Genomic DNA, 21060 nt, shown 5'->3' with positions numbered 1-21060 from the left:
CGTACGAAGTACATTTCAACATGTCGAAGACAACCGCCATCCTCCTTTAAATCTTTTAGCGTAATAACTGTAATCGGTGTGATGTTGTTTCAGACTGCCGTCAGCAATCATGTAACATTATCTCAGGAGTGCTACTGCACTGATACTAGGTTGATAGGAGAACATATAGGCCCAGTGCCACTTAGTTTGCATGGCTAGGTAAAACCATCCACATTACACACACTGTTTTCCTGTCTGGAAAGATCTCTGAACAGGAGATGGTGAGGGTGACGGGAGATAGTGAGGGTGACAAGAGATGGTGAGGTGAGGGGCTATTGAGGAGTTTGGAGGGACTGGTAGAAAATAAAAAAATGAATCACTCATGTACTCAGGTGAGAAGGTCAGTACTCACTTCAACAACATCTGCCATCATTCTGTTCTGTCTGAAACAGAGATCCCCATGAAGACGTTGGTTACATAACTGGTTCAACCAATCATATTTTCAAATTGCATTACTCTAAGCAGTCAAATCTGAATCACATTACTGAAGCCAATCAAAAACTGAGAACACTCATGACTCTAATAAAGGATGGTCTTGGGGTGTGGCAGTCAAGAGCTTTATGATTGTGGGACCAGAACATTTGATTACATCTTTTTATATGAATCAAAGGTTACACTGTAAAGTCACCAGTCATGTTTAATGTCCTTATTACATTAAAAACACTGTTGATACTGTGGCCTTTAAAGCTTGTCATATTGAGGAAAATTGTATTGCTCAAAGGTTGCTATTCTACAGCTCATGAGACAAAACTGTGACTCTCAGTTCAGCCTCGTTTTAATTTCAATTTGATCTGAACCATTTCTCAAGTGTTGCTCCTAAAATTCACTAGGAGCAATAGGTGAGATAGAGCAACATTAGCAGGAGTCATAGTTGAGACTTGATGGAGATAACTTGCTCAGTCTCATTAATGGCTCATTTTGTTCTCATTAGGAAAGAAAATGAGCAGTACCAGAGCTAAAATTGAGCAATATATGAGTCATATATCCATTTCTCATATGTTGCTCCTAAAATTCACTAGGAGCAATAGGTGAGATAGAGCAACATTAGCAGGAGTCATAGTTGAGACTTGATGGAGATAACTTGCTCAGTCTCATTAATGGCTCACTTTGTTCTCATTAGGAAAGAAAATGAGCAGTACCAGAGCAAATATTGAGCAATATATGAGTCATATATATTTATATACTAATGGAAAAAAATCAAGGAAACTTTCAACAAATGCATGCAAATGGACCCTTTATTTAATGTTAAACAAAAATGATCACTTTGACAGAAAGGGCAATCTCTGTAGGGATCCTTAAATAGATATATACAGTATATCTGAGCAAAAACAAAACTTTTAGTTGTTGCTGAACATTAGCAGAAGAACAATCTGAACTTAACATATAAAGAATGTAAATCTATTAGGGGTGGAATGGTACACTGAAGTCACGGTTCGGTTCATACCGCGGTTCATACATCACGGTTCGGTACGAGTTCGGTAAAACGGAGGGAAAAGCAAAACAAACCAAGTTCCTCTATGAGTGAATACGGGCGCATTGAAGATGACATGTCAATTCCGATTGCGTCACAGATTTTTTTGGCCCTATTTGTATGTGTATGGCTGGTTAAGCACTGTAGGGAGAAGTAGGACAGTTTTTTTCGTCTCGTTCCAGTGATTGGCACACCTGGGTGATGGCGTCATTTAGCACACGCCAGATGCGTTAGCATGTTAGATGTATTTCCACTCACATACCCCACAATCAGTGACGTGCGATGATGTCAGTCTGTGATATCGGCAGACACCACTGCTGTCATTTTTACTTGAATTTTGCAGGGATTACGCTTACAATGTAGCTGGTGTAATGACGTTAGCTGCGCAAATGTCCAGTAATATCTCTATTTTAATTGGTCCATGTTGGATACGTAACGTAGGTGATTACTGGCATAACATTTACGTGCAAAAACACAGCAGAGTTGTGCTTTTCAACGTACATGTTGAAGAATACAGGATGGAAGTGCGCAAGTGAGTTTTTCGCTTGTCATCCGCAGTGAACGGACAGTAAAAGCACTGCTTATTCTACAATTGTTTTTGTATTTGATTATGCGTAACTGCTACATTTGTCATCGTAACGTCTAAACAATTGGAATAACACACATATTATATATATAAATCACAAGAAGGCAGTTCTTTTAACCGTTGGGCTGTCTCAGACCCCCCACATTGCGAAGGTTAAAAGAAAATTATTTTTATTTGTTTGTATTGGGTAAAATTGGGTAAACACAACGATGGTTCATTATGAACCTTTGGGTCATGTGACCCGAAGGCAGCACAAGGGTTTTAAGGAGGCCAGCGGGTCCTCTATCTCTCGTGGGTCGCCACCACTCGCCATACTCGTCCTTAGTGCTGCTAGCTATCTCTGATTCACGGCGGCGCCAATCCGTATTACATTAATTAATTTTAAATTTTTATACCGTGTATTCTCTGTGTAATTTCATGCACCGAACCATGACGCCCATACCGTATGGTTTAATACGAATACATGTACCGTTCCACTCCTAATATCTGTGTATTTTCGACTCTCAGACGGCATTTGTTGATGAAGGCTTTTTTGACCCTGGCCTTCTCCACAGGTGTCCATCCATGATGTAGGCTGCAAGAATAAAAGAAAGCACAAATTCAAGATAAATTCCCCTTGCGTACTGTAACCATGGTGTGGAAAATCCTGACTTAATTGTTACCAGGGAAATAGTCAATGTCCAGTTTTTGCCCTGATCACACACAAAACACCCCCCTCCTTTTAGGGCTCAACAACTAATCGCATTTGCAATAATATTGTGATATGTTAAAACATGGCAACGGCTGCGATTTGGTCATGTGAATCTCGAGAGCAAAGCAGTCTGCACTCCGCAGAGAAGGCATCAACTTGGCATGCTAACGCTACGCTGTACCTTGACCTGTTGTACAATGGCCTCAGTCCCAAAAAGGAAGCTGTGTGGGACTTTTTTTGGTTTAAACACCCCCAGACAAAACCGTAGCAGGGCGGAAGGTAATGTTTTCTCTCCCGTGTGTGTGTTTGAATGTTGGTCTGTATGTGTGTGAACAGGATTACGCAAAAACTACCAGCCCGATTTGTATGAAACTTGGTGAAGGGGTTAAGCATGGGCCTACATAATTCTGACCATAATTTGTCATTAGGCTCCTTGACGATCACTGCAAAAGAGCTGCAGTTCCTGTGCAGAGACAGGAGAACCTAGCAGAACAACCATCTCTCCAGCTCTCCATCATAGCCAAAGCCCACCTGAGAGGTCACGACAGCTAGTCAGACTCGTTAGATCAGAGAGGTATATTAACATCGCATCGTTTGAGTATCGTAAAAGTCGAGACTTCAGGACCCTGGGTTCTGGACTGGATGGAGTGCTACAGAGAAGGTGTTCTGTCAGAGTCTCCCATGCATGCACAGGAACACTGAAGCTATGTAAAAGTGTCTCTTTTTAGTACAGGTTTACTGTGCAACACTAGTTCACTCCAATGTTAAAACTTTGTTTTAAAAATACCACTCCAATAACCAAAATAGTCCAAAAAAAAGACAGAATACACCATCGTAATTATGAACTCATGATTACCGGGATCAGATGTTTTTCACCGCCGTAGGTTTTGTGTTTTTGAAATACATGCAAGTTAATGTCTGAGACAGAAAGAACCTCCATCAACGGTCTTGACATAAACAGTCCATACAACAATAATGGCAATTGCAACTTAATGTAATACTCACCACAAAAACTAGAGCCCACGGTTGCAGAGCTGACGCCAGGTGACAATGTAGTGAGAAAATGTAAATCTGCTGCAACAGAAAAACACTTGTATCATGCATGCAATTAATACATTGTGTAGCCTAAGTTCTAGAGCAGGGTTTCTCATAAATATATTTAGTGGAACGACGTTAGCCTCCAACCACTCTGAGGCGGCAACGTCACACAAAAACGTAAATGTAATAACAACAGAAAACGTTTGGTTATAATAATGTACCTTCATTTGTAGCATTTTGTTATGTCGGTTTAAAACGTGGTTGCTAACTTTGACTATAGCACTGGAATTCCACCCTCAACTGGGGTGCATGAGTGTTCAACCATCTAATTGATTTTACAGTAGATCGAATTCTTATCATCATATCCGGCATCGCCTAGCAATAATTTCAGGCTTGCCGCTCAAATTGCTAATGTTGCTGATTTGAGGTCGTTTTTAAACAACTAAATAAGCACATGAAAGCTGAAAATTTGAATTTAGACTGTCTTTGGTATGTATTTGTAGGAAAGTCACATTGCGTGGTCGGAGACTTATGTGGGCTCCACATGGTCGGAGACCCATGCCATGCACATACGTTCAGGTGGCCCGCGAGTTTCATGTGGGCACCCCCACATAGCGAAGTTAAGGGGGCTAACACACAAAAGTATTACACAAGTTCAGACAAACCTACTCGGTTCCCAGGTTTGACACAATATAGTGTCACTAGCATGTAAATTATAGCAAGCTAGTCTCATGGTGTGTCGGCTATCTAAGATGGTGGACGAAGGTTCGTAGCTACAGTAGCTAGTTGCCTTGCATGTGATTGCCAAAGGTAATCCTAATGCTAACATTAACTTATTTCTTTAGAAAATTGTGAAAGTCAAACCCCAAATCACCAGGTAGCTATTGGTAGCCATGCATACTTACATATTTGAGATGAGTGATGGCTGGAGTGGAAACACAGATAAACGACAAATTTCTTCCACTGAGTTGAGCCATTGAGTGAGTGATGACTGAACCGTTGAGTGAGTGATTTGCGCGCAATGCGCGATTGCGCGGCTATCGCGAGACAATTTGAAAGCCTTACTTGAAGTTACTTGATTGATTCACTTTATCACAAAATGACCTAAATAATTTCATGTAGGCCTACACTTTCTGCATTCTACACAATGCGATCACATTTTGCTAAAGAACATGACACAAGTGTGTAAAATACACAAACGATGCTTAGTTTAATCCAATCCAGGCCAGTCTAATTTTTTTCAGTGTATATTTAACCAGCATTTTTTGTGCTGGCGTAAAATTGCTATTACACACATGTTCTTGTTGAGCATATCATTGTGATGTATTGTGAAAAAACAAAAGGGTAAAAACAGTTCTAACCGCATGCATCTGTAGTAGGCTAAACACAGTGATTTACCATTTTGGGTTTTTGTGTAGGCCTACTTTACCGTTGTTTTCACGGTAAAACAGTTGTAGTTTTTACAAAGCAATAATGCAAAAGTTAGTAATGCAAACTTTCTTGTATTTACATTAACAGTACTTATCTGTTTATTCATGTTTTATAATTAACAGTTTTTTACTGTTGCTACTCTACTACCTTTCACTGTTAAAATTATGGATTTTCTTTACAGTGTGGTTATCCTCTCTACTGTTTTCCATTTCTATTTGTCCTATTCAAGTGCAAGTAATATTGATAGATTATTGAAATATCCAGTGAAAACATATTGTTAAATTTGCTTTTGTCTGCATTATGTTAACCTCAACTTTCGCCATGTAAATATCAAAACATCTGTTTAAAATGTAATGGGAATTTTCTTTTCTTTTTCTGGAGACCAGAATGGGATTTATTCGCCATGAAAGTTTGCACAGACAAGGAATTTGCTTTGGCAGGAAGGTGCATACAATAAATATATAGGGACCTAAAATTTAAATATGTGGACTATCTATACTAAGGGTACATAAACTAGCAGTACTAAGTGGGATTAGATTAGAATAAAATATACAATAAAATAAAATATAAGTTGCCGTAAATTACAATATAAAAATACAAATATTACAAAAAATACAAATGTACAAGATACAATTTTGTAATGCAGTGCAAAAAGTAGTGTGTTTTAAGCAGGAAGTCATTAGAGTCAGTGTGGTCCCTTGGCCTTGTTGAAGAGGCCAACAGCGGAAGGGAAGAAACTGTTTTTGTGGCGTGAGGTATTGGTCCTGATGGACCGCAGCCTTCTGCCGGAGGGGAGTGACTGAAACAGGGAGTGTCCAGGGTGGGAGGAGTCGGCCACAATCTTCCTCGCTCGCCTCAGGGTCCTCGAGGTGTGCAGGTCCTCGAGGGTAGGCAGATTGCAGCCAATCACCTTTTCAGCAGTGCGGATGATACGCTGCAGTCTGCTCTTGTCCTTGGCAGTGGCAGCAGCGTACCAGACGTTGATGGAGGAGGTGAGGATAGAGTCAATGATGGCTGAGTAGAAGTGCACCATCATTGTCTTTGGCAGGTTGAACTTCTTCAGCTGCCGGAGGAAGTACATCCTCTGTTGTGCTTTCTTGATGAGGGAGCTGATGTTCAGTTCCCACTTGAGGTCCTGGGAGAGGATAGTGCCCAGGAAGCGGAAGGACTCCACAGTGTTGACTGGGGAGTCACACGGTGATGGGGGTGAGTGGGGCTGTGTTCCTCCTGAAGTCCACAACCATCTCCACTGTCTTAAGAGCATTGAGCTCTAAGTTGTTCTGGCTGCACCAGGTCACCAGGTTGGCCGCTTCCCACCTATAACCAGACTTGTCTCCACCAGAGATGAGCCCAATAAGGGTGGTGTCGTCCGCAAACTTCAGGAGTTTGACGGACGGATGACTGGAGGTGCAACTGTTGGTGTACAGGGAGAAGAGCAGAGGAGAAAGGACGCAGCCCTGAGGTGATCCGGTACTGATGGACCGGGAGTCAAAGACTTGTGTTCCCAGCTTAACGCACTGCTTCCTGTCAGACAGGAAGTCTGTGATCCACCTGCAGGTGGAATCAGGCACGTTCAGCTGGGAGAGCTTGTCCTGAAGCAGGGCCGGGATGATGGTGTTGAAGGCAGAGCTGAAGTCCACAAACAGGATCCTGGCATAGGATGCTGGGGAGTCCAGGTGCTGTAGGGTGAAGTGGAGGGCCATGTTAACTGCATCGTCCACAGACCCGTTGGCTCTGTAGGCAAACTGCAGGAGGTCCAGTAGAGGGTCAGTGATGGATTTAAGGTGTGCCAGCACCAGGCGCTCGAAAGACTTCATTACCACAGAGGTTAGGGCGACGGGTCTGTAGTCAGTATGTCCTGTTGGCCTTGGCTTTTTGGGCACAGGGATGATGGTGGAGGACTTGAGACACTGGCACATGGCATGTCTCAAGGGAGGTGTTAAAGATGTAGGTAAACACCGGAGACAGCTGGTCAGCGCAGTGCTTGAGGGTGGCTTGAGAGACAGAGTCCGGCCCAGCTGCTTTGAGGGGATTCTGCCTTTCGTCATGGACAAGCATATAAACAACATTACAATGGGCAAGTTGAGTTAATTTTTAAAGAAAACAATACATCTGGATGAGAATTCAGAGAGTGCTTGTGGAGAGCTCTTTGGTTGTTGTGTCTGAGCTCAGCATGAGATGCATGAATGAGACTAGGATGTGAATAGATTGAGATTATAAAGAGAGCTCTCTGATATCTCTGCCTGAGATCAAAAAGAGGCACACAACTTGAGAAAATCTGAGACTTATTTCAGTGCTTGATGAGATCTATTATGAAACCCAAAAGGAGACTAATTTGAGATTTTGTGAGGCCTTTTCTCAAGAGAAAAACATGAGAAACAGGAGAAATAAGCCATAATCTCGTTTTGGTTTCATACATACCTCATTCTTGTCTACGAGAAATGCATGAGACATTTTTGAGAGCTCTTTGGTAGTTTTATTTTCCTCTGGGTTGGGCTGTTCTGTAAATAACTTCCCCTCATCCACCTCCTATTTGCCATGAAACACACTTAATACATCTTCACATTTGCATATCTACATGCACACAAACACACACAAACACACACAAACACACACAAACACACACAAACACACACACCCACACACAATGTCAGAGAGCAGCTGGAACCGAATCATCTAATGTCCTGTGCGATCCGTGTGCTTGGGCTGCTGTTGCTAAATCAGGACTGAGCCAGCTGAACCTAAGTGGACACATCTACTGTCTGTCCCACAGTCTAGTGCTCTCTGTCTGTCTGTCTGTCTGTCTGCCTGTCTGCCTGTCTGCCTGTCTGCCTGTCTGCCTGTCTGCCTGTCTGCCTGTCTGCCTGTCTGTCTGCCTGTCTTTATGTCTTTATCTGTATGTCAAGCCTCTCTCCCACACACACACTAACATATCAAGTTTTCCCATTATTCTTGTACTCCTGGATAGTCCTGAAGAAATTGCGACACAAGTATTAAGAAGATAAAATCCCTGTAACGTTTATTTAAATATGTTTAAAATGCACAATGACACCTACAGTACCTATAAAAAGTGACATGATAACTTTGTACAAAAATAGGATGCTTTGTTCAACCTAAAGGTAATGCATGATTATCATCATTGAGCAGTAAAATAGCTACGAGCTAAGCCTAAGTAGAGCATGCTGCTTCTCCTGTACACGTTATATAAGTATTTACACAGTCATTCAACATGAATGCTTCCCTCTTCCTGCATCTCAACTCTGTTGAGTGTCTTCCTCGTCACTTATCATACTCTCTGCTTTGTCTAATCTGAAAAGGAGGGTGCGCGGAAGAGTATGGGCTCCCAAGCTCGGGCTTGGCCGTCATCTGTTCAGTTTTTGCCGATCAAGCCCAGGGGTGTGATGGAAGGATATGACATCACTGGATGTTGCTTTTCTCAAGAGACGGGCAGCAGGAGTAGAGTGTGTGTCTGGTTGAGGGGTTTGAAGGAGTGACCGAGAGCCCTCTAAAGATCGTCCCAAGAGCTCATGCAGTTCAGTCCAGTCTTTTCCGTGTCCGAGGCCTGTCACTTATGGAGTCCTTGTTCCCAGGGCTTTCCAATCCCGTCCCGCAGCCGCCCTGGAATATCCATCTCATCACCTCACCTTTGGCCATGACACTGCCCCATTCCAATGACCCAACACCCCCCCGGCCCCAACCACCACCACCACCAGCATTGCCTCACCACCTCACCCTCTCCTCTCCCCCTCCATCCTTCCTTCCCTGTCCCCTCCTCTCCTCCTCCCCCTCCCTCTCTCCATGGTGTCTCCTGTTCCTGCTCTTCTTCATTTCCTGCATGTGTTTCCATTTCCCCACCCCTAACCCTGCCCCCGCCACCCTGCTCCGCCCCCGGCCGGGCCTCTTCTCCAGCCACAGCGAATCGCAGTACTCCTCAAGCGAGCCAATCGGGGAGCTCATGACCCGCAGGTAGTCCTTGTAGCGCTGGCGAGACTCCACCCCCGGGCGTGGCTCGGCCACGGGGTCCTCGCCGGGCTTGGGGCGCCCGTCCAGATGCCCGTGAGCGATGAGGCGCAGGGTGAGGCGCAGCAGGGTGTGTGTGAAGCGTGTGTGTTCCTGGGCCACGCAGAAATACACCCCGGCGTCCGCAGGGTGCAGTGAGCGGACGAGGAGACCTCTCTCCGTGTGGACGATGCGATCATCTGGCTTCACCTGAGGGAAAGGTGGGAGAGATGACGGAATTGTAAAGGACCAAACACAGCAGCGGATATTCCGCAACCGTGTAAATACACGATGTGTGCCCATATAATATGGACAGGTCCTTGAAAACCCAGACACGTCCAGCTGTATAATAGCACGTCAGAGCACACACATGTCCATGGCACTCTTCCAAATCAAAGACCCTTCCGAACAGAGTTATTTGCTCCGAAAACCCATCTACGTTTGCCCATGCGTTGGCCATCACACAACACCTGTTCAGTACCTCCCACCGTGTTCACACACGCGTGTGATTTGTATCCAAGGTGTTAAACACGCTGATGACCCCTGAAACAGGATGCACATTCGGAGGCTGGGCGTGGCGGGGCAGTGTGTGCTTACACTGAAGGACAAGGGGTCAGAGGTTGCCACGGTCTGCTGAACTGGCCTTGGAAGAGAATCGGTTGTGTGTATGCACGTGCGTGTGCTTGTGTGTGTGGGGGTGTGTGTGTGCGTGTGTGTGTGTTGGGGGTGAACGGAGCACTAATGGTCCTCTCTCCACGCTCAATAACATCTCTCATGATTCATCAGGTGGCACGGCCACTGTCAAGGCCTAAAACAACACAGCTGTGTCCTGGAGTCTGTGTGTGTGTGTGTGTGTGTATGTAAGACAGAGTGAGGGGTGTTGCTTCAAAGCATACCTCCCCCAGACCCCTGCCCCTCTATCACCCGGTCGGAGGGGAAACTGATCATGGAGATAGTAAGGGGGCTCTAAAAAGGAAGATGGATTTCTGGTTAAGCCATTATGTGCGCGTAAGTGTGTCTTCATGTGAGTGTGTGTGTGTGTGAGAGTGTATGTGTGTGTGTGTGTATAGCAGTAAAATGTAGTATGTTTACAGCCTCCCAGCATTGACATCAATGATGTGTTGTTCAGCTGGTGGTTAGCCTTATAGCAGCAAAACGGACTTTACCAGAACCCACAGAAGAGTTCCTTGAAAAACACATTACACACAGAGCTCCTGAAAAAACACATTCGATGGAACCTTCTCATGCTTTCAAGTGGATATACCAGGAATGTGTCCAGATATTCAAACCTCCAGGATGCACCCTTTTCCAGCTCTTGCTATGGATACATGTGAAACCTATTGCACCATGAACCTTGTCTGCAACAGGATTGCGCTGGCACATCAATACTAGCTGCATCACTCGCCTTCACACAGTCAGAGGTTATGTGTGTGTGCCTTTGAACTTCCTCTCCCTGTGCAGCCCACACTAAGGTATCTGTGACTAAAGTAAAAAGGCCAGAGAGTTAAACGTCCCCATATGGACAGAACATGGGAGAGAACGAGGGAGAAGGGGATGCAGTTTAATGTGCCCTGTGCAGGGGAGCCTTGTCTGAAACCCATCTCAGCGCCATTAAAGCCATGAGGTTAAGTGTTTCTCATGCTTGCAGGAAGCCCATGTGTCCCGATGCCGGTCCAGAGACACGGTAGACGGCTCAACCGTGATCCTCCAAATACAGACGATACGTCGAGGGGAGGAGTGTGGGAGGTGCGTGTGAGCATGTGAGCGGGTTGGAGCGGGAAGAGAGCAGGCTCTGGAAGCGGTCGGACCGAGGGGCTTCTGTTCCGGCCAGGCCGGAGGGGACGTGATGGAGAGGAGGGAGGGAGGCCAGGGAGGGAGGCCAGGGAGATCGGAGGGCGGTGAAAGAGAGAGAGCGAGAAAGAGAGAGAGAGAGAGAGAGAGAGAGAGAGAGAGAGAGAGAGAGAGAGAGAGAGAGAGAGAGAGAGACAGAGAAAGGCAGAGACAGACAGAGACAGAGAGAGAGAGAGCCAGAGAGAGAGAGCCAGAGAGAGAGAGAGAGACTGAGAGACAGAGAGAGACAGAGAGACAGAGACAGACAGAGACAGAGAAAGAGACAAAGAGAGAGAGAGACAGAGAGAGAGAGAGAGAGAGAGAGAGAGAGAGAGAGAGAGAGAGAGAGAGAGAGAGAGAGAGAGAGAGAGAGAGAGAGAGAGAAAACAGAGACCGCATGATGGAGAGGGTGAGATATGGGGAGACGGAAGTGGTGAGACGGGAGTGAGGAGCAGTGGGAGGGAGGAGGGCTGAGGAGAAAGAGAGAGGGAAGGGGGATTGTGTGAGAGGGATGGTGTGTGTGTGTGTTGGGGGGGGGGGGCGTGATATTGAAATAAAACAGAGATCTCTGACTTCACCTGCTCCCACACAACCAGGCCAGCTGTGGGACCACCCGGCTCCGATGTGAACTGATCTCCCCAAAACACAGCAACCGTCCCCACAACCTCCGCAAAAGGCCTGACGTGGCCGACAGCACACGAGACTCCATCGACCGAATCAAGTGCACCGCATCCGAAGCAGAACTCCCCCTCCAGCATCCCACCACACAATGCTTCCCCTGTGAGCTAAGCGATGGAGGGAAGACCCACCCCCCCCCCACCACCCCCTCCACCCCCGCTGGGATGAGGAGGCTATGGTGTGTCTCCACTGGCGCCCCGGGCCCTCTCTCCTGCCCTCCCTGTGTCGGCCCGCGACCATGGACGGGGCCCTTGGGCCCACAAGACCCCGACCGCCCCGGGCCTCCATCCGTCCATGGAGAACAGAGGAGGAGAAGCAAAGCGGGGAGCGGGTGATCTATCACGGCCGGCAGGGTGACCACTGGGAGGACACACACCCCGAGAGCTCAGTCCGGGCCGGACGGCCGAACAGCTGCCGGGGGTGTTTGTCCCCTCCCTCTTCTGCATTGTTTGTGTAAAGAAAGGGAACGTCTCGCTCGGGCACTGCCGCTATTGTGAGGCCCACGAGTCTTCATGAGCACCTTTGGGATGTGGGGGGGTAGGGGGGGGGAGTCCTGGATACAATCCTTCATCACATCCAACGCTCCACAATGGGGAGGAGGGGGAGGTGTGGGCGGGGAGGGGGTAGGGGGGCGGGGGGGGAGGCGTTGTACAAACCAACATACTCACGTGCGCTTAACTACTCGGGCGCGCAAATACGCACATACGCATGCAAATACGCACACACACACAGACAGTTCCATCCCATCGATTGTAAACCCTAAAACACATGGCTGTCCCTGAGGAGTTCAATGTTGTGTTTTCCCCTGTAGGGTTCATAAAGAAACACACACATACAAACACATGGATCTGGGGAGGTGTGGACCCATAAAGGGACATGTGGGTGTTTTCGAAGCGTTTGCACCTGTCTGTCTGTGTGTTTACATTCAGCTGTGAGGGAGGGAATAGAGTCCTGACTGGGGGAGAGAGAGAGAGAGAGAGAGAGAGAGAGAGAGAGAGGGAGAGAGAGAGAGAGAGAGAGAGAGAGAGAGAGAGAGAGAGAGAGAGAGAGAGAGAGAGAGAGAGAGAGAGAGAGAGAGAGAGAGAGAGTGAATGAGTAGGGTTGGGGAGGTGATGAGGTGAGAAGGAGAGATAGAGGCAGGGTGACTACGGATGTGAACTAGGGGTGTGAGAACATAGATTGAGAAGAGGGGTTTGAAGAGGGAAGGGGGGGGTGAAGGGTGAATGATAAGCCGACCCGGGGGAATGGGATGGGATGTGTGTGTGCGTGCGTGTGTGTGCTTGTGTGTGAGAAGATTGTAGGAGCCGTTGTCTAAGAGGGATCTCTGTTGTCGAGTTCAGGAGATGAACGACATTGCCAATGAGGTCCTCTCTGCACCTCACACACAAACATCTGACCCTTCTCCCCCCCCCCTCTCTCCCTTCTCTTTCTCACTAACTAACTCCCAGGCCCCCTCTCCAAAAACAATACTGCATCCCGGACCTGCCACCTACTCACTCACTTCATCCTCCTCAAACCCATTTACCCTATTCCAGCTCCCTCCCTCTCTCTCTCCCCCACTCTCTCTCTATGTCTCTCTCTCTCCCTCTCCCCTCCTCGTTCCCTCCCAGTGCCTGCTCTCAGTCAGTCTTCACCTGGGACAATCATAGGATAGAGAGTATGGCGGAAGATTCCGGGTTCTCGGTGGGCTCATATCAGCCAGGGCTGTAGCCACCCCCCCCTGTTAACACCACATGCATCATCTGTCTGCCATCTTGGGCTGATAGACATCAGGTCTGGGATTGGAGTCACGGCACCAGTGTGACCGATTGAATTTGAACGCTGGCCATCTACATGGTCCCTGCCAGCCAAACACGCAGGTCTACAGTAAATCACAGAGAGGTTCGCCAGGGGTCAGAGTTCACCCGCTCTTACGTAAGACCGCAGAAAACACGACGCGATGGATCCCGTCAGTTTTTTGGGGGGGCACTAAAAGTGTCTAGATAATGAGTTGGGATGTGAGTAACAACTAAACCTTGTTGTACTGTAACCTTTGGTTTCTGTGTGTGTGTGTGTGTGTGTGTGGGTCCGCGCATCTGTGCTTTTGTCCGTGCATCTGTGTGTGCGTGTCTGTGCGTGTGTGCGTGTGTGTGCGTGTGTGTGTGTGTGCGTGTGTGTGTGTTCTCACCTCCTCCCTGTGCTCAGTTCCAGGTCTGTGGATGTACCAGTGGATCTGGGCTTGTTGGGATTTAGGAACACACTCCAGGAAGGTGGAGTTGTTCTCCACACCGAAGAGTAGCCTGTCCTCCACGTGTCCTCGACCTAGACACACACACACACACACACACAAACATATCTCTGGTCAGGGACACAGTCATCTGAATTTTGGAGCAGCTTATTCTCATTACATGCACAGTACAGTATTTTAGTGTCATTTTGAAGCCGCAAGCTGCTACTTGGAAGATGAAAGTTACAGATTCCACCGGCTGATAATGTAATGAGGTCGACGTACTGTCTTCAGTGTCCCAGCACTGACTGGCAGGGTCTCCGTGTTTGATGTCCTGTCTCCTGGCTCTCCTGTGACACATCAGGCATAGCGTTCACAGTTCATGGAGTTCAGTTCACGTTGTCAATCACTGGATGTTTCTAGTTTTTGTATATCTTTTTTTTTTTGCCATTGTTATTTGAAGCTCTGTAGCAGCTCGTAGCCCAGCTCACACAGGACAAGTACAAATGATCTCCCCCTCTCCCTCTCTCTCTCTCTCTCTCTCTCTCTCTCTCTCTCTCTCCCTCTCTCTCTCTCTCTGCCTCTCTCTCTCTCTCTCTCTGTTTCTCTCTCTCTCTGTTTCTCTCTCTCCCCCTTTCCCTCTCCCTCCCCATCCCCCACTCCTACGTCCTTATCTTCTCGGCCCGGGGCGCGGGGTCGTACGCGGCCCACGCTCTCACACACACTCCGAGGATCAGCTTTCAAAGAGCCCACCAGGCCACGAGCAGGGCCAGAGCTGTCCCACAATGCAATAATAGCACCCATGCTGTCCCAGAATGCATTGGGATGACCCCCGACTGCAGGGAGCAGCCTTGGCCATAGTTGGGCGATGGCACGCACTCACACGCACACACACACACACACACGCACGCTCACACTCACTCATACACACACACCTTCAAACCTCGTGGCGCTCGTGGTCAGTCCTCCAGAGGTCTGCAGTGACGGTAACATTAATCATGTGAGCAGCCCAGTTTGTAATCAATGTTTCAGGCTGGGCACGGACTAACACCCTCTGGCACTGAGAAATGCAGAGTAAACATAACCATGGCAGGAGAACATTAGAGAAAAGTCTCTCCCCTCTTTCTGACAGCCACTGGAGAAAGTGGACCACGAGGCCCTTGGAAAGAGCACACACACGCAAACACAGACACACACGTTGTAGGCTGACAAGAACTAGGTTAGTCGAAGGTCAGATATGAGGAACCAACACCAAATCTTCTTCAAGTTACAGTATTATATATATTCGATTCGTATTTTGACTTGGAAAAGGTCCAAACGATGACTTGTAGGCGTGCATGTATGTTTGCGGACGTGTGTGGCACGATGGCATGTGTGTGTGTGTGTGTACCTTTTGGACGCAGGGACGTATCGGGAGCAGGTGTGTCCGTCCCAGGCGCAGTAAGGGTCGCGAGCGAGGCAGCACTCTGCACACGCCTGACCGTACAGGTGACACCTACTCAGGGACACCTGGGCCAGCCCCTCGCCCGATCCCACGTACAACTGTTGCTATGGAGACATAGACGTTGCACGGACTACGTCAAAATGTGTCAATTTCAAAAAAGCCAGTACAGACAATACGAAACAGACCCAAAATAAACATGTCCTAAGGTGATTTTCATAGTTTGCTTTTGGCTGATCCACACCCTAGGGACTCCAACTAGGAGTTTGTCAAAACAGGATTTCTGGGAGTCAACCCACATAAGTATGAAACTCATTTAAATGTCAAAGTCTTAAATAAACAGTAAAACAAAACACTAGAGAGAGAGAAAGAGAAAGAGAGAGAGAGGGTTTCTATGGATCTGCTCTAACTCGTCTGAGATAAAGATTCCAAAACAAAACACACATGCTAGGAGACACAGCAAACACAAAGAGTATAGAAGAAAACATGCAGAAACATACACACACACACACACACACACACACACAGCTGCAGGGTCTGGCCAGGAGTTCCCTTTGATGAAGAAAGCATCTGATTGGAACTGAAGTGTCTACTGACACCACTGACCCCCAGATAACAAGGGAGGGGGGGGAGGAGGAGGAGGAGCGGGGGGAGGAAAAGACAGGTTGGGTGGTGGGCAGAAGAGGAGGTGAGGAAGGTAAGAGCAGAGGATGGAGGAGGAGGGGCAGTTAGATTGAAAGGGGGAACAAATGAGTTGAGGCCGAGTCGGGGGGGGGGGGGAATGAGGTAGGTTGGTGTGGATGCGGTGAATCCAACAACTCCAGACTAGTCCAGAACCGGCACGGCATAAACACATGAAGAAGAGGGGCAGGAGGAGGTCTGACCTGTTTGGAAGATATCTCCATACTCAGGATGGCTGTGGGAACCTGAAGGGTAAAGCAGAGAGACAAGCATGCATTGTTTCAGATCCAGGCAAGGAACAGAGCAATGACAGCAGGAGATGACAGAGTGTGTTCACAATTAAATTCATATTTCAAACTGGTTGACAACCAAGGACAACTGTCTTTGTGTGGGTTTGTGTGTGTGTGTGTGTGTGTGTGTGTGCGTGTGCTTGTGCTTGCATGTAGATTACCTGGAACACTTGGAGTTCTTCAAGCACCACTTCTTCAGTGGACCAGTTCTCTTGAGTGATGCTCACCACCTTGAGAACAGATCCAGCATCTAACACACACACACACACACATGCACACACACACACACACACACACACACAAACACACACACACACACACAATGAGGAAGAAAGAAAGAAAGGCCATGTGAAAACAAAGCAGCACATTTCGTGAACTATTATTTCGCACTGGGAGAACATGAAGTGAACTAAGTGATGAAAACAAGATGAACTGCAGACCTGTAGAAAACGACACACTGTTCTCATTTATGCCTTTCTTCTCACACATTCATGAAAAACATGGTGTTGTACAATCCCACATCACCAGCAACATTTTAGTGAAAAAGAAACTCATTGAGGATCGCTTGACCGTAAACAGCACGTGGGCGCTCTCTGCTGGTGAGCTTTGGCAAGGGCAGTCAAGATATTTTTTTAAGGCCTCGACTGAAAATGACCAAATGAACCAGCGATTCACTCAAAGCCTCTGTCACCGTTAACCCTTTTTTTCTGAGACCATGGTGGGCCCTGTGTCTCACCTGTGCCCAGGAACATGACCCCTGAGACCATGGTGGGCCCTGTGTCTCACCTGTGCCCAGGAACATGACCCCTGAGACCATGGTGGGCCCTGTGTCTCACCTGTGCCCAGGAACATGACCCCTGAGACCATGGTGGGCCCTGTGTCTCACCTGTGCCCAGGAACATGACTTCGTACTGGCCGTCTTCGGCCGTGACACGGTCCACCACAATCTGGGTCAGGGTGTAGTCCACACGCACACGCGTGAACACCGGGCGTCCCGTCAGAGGGTACACGGACCGGTACATGAGCGGGTGGTAGCGCACGAAGCTGACCACCTCGTCAGAGAAGTCTTTAGTGGTCTTTATCCTGGGGTCATAGGTCTTACTGGGGCACTGGGGAACAAGCAGACAACCCGATTAATTTGATAGGTAAGGACTTGGATGAGAAGTGGACTAAATAGTCAAATTCCCATGTAGAAATGTGTCATAACACAATTTGTAGTATATTTACCGGTAAGGATGCTATATATGTAATGCATAGAAGGAAAAGGAAAGGAGGATTTGAAGTTTTCCAAGACTATAAATAGGCTTTTGTCACCATCTAGTGGTAACATCAGGAAGTGGATATCTGGAATGTGAGCCGTCTTTCTCTGCTTCTTCTTACTGCTGTTACAATAAACAAGCTCTCTGGTCTGACTAGTCAACCATTCATGTCGACTCACAAATACACACACATAGACACTTACGAACACACACACACACACAGTCAGCTCTTCTACTGTAATCCACTCAACGATTACAACCAAATAGGCATGATGTCATGATAGACATGTTTATTATTCTTAATCAGGACTGGGTCACTCAGTACATACATGTCAGAGCACAGGTTAATCCATGTGGACATTCCTCACTGCAAGAGCCAACTGTGTCTGTAAGCGTGTGTGTGAGTGTGTGTGTGTGTGAGCATGTGTGTATGGAACATACCGTGCCAGGTCTTGGGTATGGAATCCTGCCATCGTACTCTACCCAGCGGTGGTCCGGGCCCTCCTTGTGAGCATAGGGCCCGTTAAACACTGTCCTGATGTCGGCCATGCTGTACACACACACTGCCGAGCCCCGGAACACGGAGCTGAGGACGTCCAGACACACCCGTTACACACCCGTTACACACACGTTACACACACGTTACACCAAGCAAGACAAACACAGACGCCCGTGCCACAGGCTGTGTAGTTCTGGGTGTGTGTGTGTGTGTGTGTGCAGGTGAGCTCCATACCTGGAGGTGGTGAACACGCCATACACCACCGGGTTCTTCTCATCTCTGGAGGGGAGCAGGAAGATGTCCTCTGCAACACACGCGGACGTGCAGTGAGGTGTGTGCGTCATTGAGGACGGTCTGAGTGTGTGTGTGTGTGTGTGTGTGTGGGGTGGGGCTGGAGAGGGGTAAGTGTGGTACTCACGGAGTTCGTCGAAGTGTGTGTCCACTCCGTCTGGCCCGGGTATGGAACACACCAGTCTGGCCTTCAGGAAGGTGGTCCATTTGTTGGTCAAACTCCTCAGGCCTCCCACGTCATTCTGAAACACGACCACAACCTCCATCGTCATCCTGAACCACTGACCGCGACCTGTCTCGACCTTCTGAAAGACCTGTTTCGACCGTCTGCACCGCAACCGCAACTGTGGCTTTAAGACCACAACCTCTTCCATGAAGTACTTTCCATACAACCTTAACTTGACCATGACAACATCGCAACCTCGCTCCCAGACTTCCAAAGCCCACAGAGTCTGGTGTCTCATACGTAGACAGAGGTCAGGTGAGCTACTGCACATGTGCCTGGCTGGGTTACTGCTTATTTACCTAGCAGAACAGGAGAGGCCCGCTCATTAACGCTAATGGCGGCCAGGACCAAAAGACAAAGGATCATACAAAACAGCCGAGGACGGTGGGAAGGAGGGATGGAGAGACTGGAGAATGAAAAGAGAAGGAGCGAGAGAGAGAGGGGAATTCGTGAGAGGGAGAGAGAGCGGAGAGAATGGAGCGAAAGTGAAGTGGGACTGAAGGTAAACGAGGAGGCTCATTAATTATGCAGGTATGCCGATTAGCATGCGGACAGGCCTAGGAAAGCAGGGCTCTTTAAGGGGGTTAGGGAAGGAGTGGCTGGAGTGGCTCTCCTCTTTGTGTCGTCTGAGGGTCTCGGACAAACCCTCCTGTTGAACTCGCCCCTGAAATAACCCAGGGACAAGGAGAGGCCATTAAAGGGATCCACGAACCGACACTCACAAACACTCACACGCTCTCGATCTCTTTCTCTCCTTCTCTCCTTCCTACCTCTCTCCCTCTCGTCTCCCAATCCCACACGCACACACACATTCAGTCCCCAGAGCAGGGAAACCCCTGAGGGACTAATGAGGCTGTTTTCTAAATGCTATAATCTACAAAGATGGCAGCAGTTACTGGTCCCCTTAGCCTTAGGAGAATCCAGCCCACCCTATTCCTCTCTGTCGAATACACACTCACACTCAAACACACACACACACAGCGGTTATTAAGACAGGAATCCCCCTCCAGTCTGCCTTACAGCTTACTCTCAAGTCATAAACACTCGTAGAGCTTGAACCTAAGAATGTTGCAAGAGGTCTCTGAATATTTATCCCGCACGGAAGACTGGTCAGGCCCAGAACAAGACTGTCATGTGCAGTCTGCACTTTGTGTATGTGTGTGTCTATAAATGACAAACACATACCAATCTCCTCTCACCATGTGGGGATGAGGCCTGTTGTGGTCCATGTGGTCCGTGCACTCATATATATGTGTGCTGCGTATACATTTGCACATCTCCAGCAGTGAGGGGACTGACATGAAGATATGAACCGGGGCCAGACACTCTCCAAGTCCATTTATCTCTCTTACTGTCCAGGGATGGGACCCCAGCCTACCCTCTCGGCCAAACACAAAGGGGGGTTATACCTTGATTTACCCCCCCTGACAGGAATGATGTGCTCCTCTTTCAGCACAACACAAAGGAGGAATGTACCAGGAAGCTTACACCCGGGGGGGTTTAAGCACATCTGTAGCCAACAGGAAGATCAATCAGACAAGATCACTAGGGGGGAGTAACAACGTCTAAACACCTTTAAACTCCCCCCCCCCCCCCCCCCCCCCACACACACACACACACACTCACCTTACACACTCGCGCCACGCGAGACAGGACAGATTTGTCATTCCCGTCGCGGGACACCTCGCGGAAGAAGAAGTAAATTTTGTCATCGTCTGGGTTGTATGTGTCTGAGATGGGATGAGCAGAGATGAATCTGGCCTCTACAGAGAGAGAAAGAGAGAGAGAGAGAAATGTAGCGAGGATAGAGGGAGAGGTGAGAGAGGAGAAAAGGGAGAGCGTGTTAGTAACACAAGCAACACTTAAATATTTACAACTTCATCCTGCAGTGCCTGTGAGGGATTGCACACACGCGTATATCCACTACTCAGAATAATTTATAGTCTCATTGTGTCTTCTCCTGAGATTTATCAATGTTACAACACAAGCAGACAACACCTCAGAGAAAGAGAGAGAGAGAGAGAGAGAGAGAGAGAGGGAGAGAGAGAGAGAGAGAGAGAGAGAGAGAGAGAGGGAGAGGGAGAGGGAGAGAGAGAGAGAGAGAGAGAGAGAGAGAGAGAGAGAGAGAGAGAGAGAGAGAGAGAGGAGAGAGAGAGAGAGAGAGAGAGAGAGAGAGAGAGAGAGAGAGAGAGAGAGAGAGAGAGAGAGAGAGAGAGAGAGAGAGAGAGGGGGGGGGAAAGAGAGACAGAGAGCGTGTGTGTGTGTGAGAGAGAGACAGACAAATAAAAGAGAAATAAAAGGAGATAGACTGAGAGTATGTGCTCGTGTGTTAGAAAGAGAAAGGCCAATCTTAAACAGAACATGCTACAGTAGCATGACATCAACATTAGCTAAAAAACCCTGG

General features: G+C 47.9%; 1 protein-coding gene and 1 long non-coding RNA gene across 3 annotated transcripts in view; both read right to left on the bottom strand.

The window, feature by feature from the left end:
- Nucleotides 1-1249: 1249 nt before the first annotated feature.
- On the bottom strand, nucleotides 1250-4870 carry LOC146258648 (uncharacterized). Of its 2 annotated transcripts, none has more exons than XR_014729639.1 (3): nucleotides 4731-4870; nucleotides 3793-3858; nucleotides 1250-2670 (listed from the first exon to the last, which is right to left on the bottom strand). It is a non-coding gene; the product is annotated as an uncharacterized LOC146258648 (long non-coding RNA). The 2 variants fall into 2 exon arrangements; XR_014729640.1 differs by having other exon boundaries at nucleotides 3793-3861; nucleotides 4731-4859.
- Nucleotides 4871-8976: 4106 nt separating this feature from the next.
- The window catches only part of sema3d (sema domain, immunoglobulin domain (Ig), short basic domain, secreted, (semaphorin) 3D), a 29173-nt gene continuing 17089 nt past the window's right edge, over nucleotides 8977-21060 (bottom strand). The window contains exons 8-18 of the mRNA XM_084671824.1: nucleotides 20283-20419; nucleotides 18558-18672; nucleotides 18374-18443; nucleotides 18082-18226; nucleotides 17268-17490; nucleotides 16543-16631; nucleotides 16295-16336; nucleotides 15360-15517; nucleotides 14255-14319; nucleotides 13931-14064; nucleotides 8977-9465 (exon numbers count right to left, since the gene is read on the bottom strand). Of these exons, the coding sequence (XP_084527950.1) occupies nucleotides 8977-9465; nucleotides 13931-14064; nucleotides 14255-14319; nucleotides 15360-15517; nucleotides 16295-16336; nucleotides 16543-16631; nucleotides 17268-17490; nucleotides 18082-18226; nucleotides 18374-18443; nucleotides 18558-18672; nucleotides 20283-20419 (1667 nt within the window). The remainder of the gene's footprint in view (nucleotides 9466-13930; nucleotides 14065-14254; nucleotides 14320-15359; nucleotides 15518-16294; nucleotides 16337-16542; nucleotides 16632-17267; nucleotides 17491-18081; nucleotides 18227-18373; nucleotides 18444-18557; nucleotides 18673-20282; nucleotides 20420-21060) is intronic.

Source organism: Hypomesus nipponensis, chromosome 14, assembly GCF_054491055.1.
Source record: "Hypomesus nipponensis isolate SF chromosome 14, ASM5449105v1, whole genome shotgun sequence".
NCBI classification, from domain to species: Eukaryota; Metazoa; Chordata; class Actinopteri; order Osmeriformes; family Osmeridae; genus Hypomesus; species Hypomesus nipponensis.
This window is presented reverse-complemented; position numbering and strand designations above follow the sequence as displayed.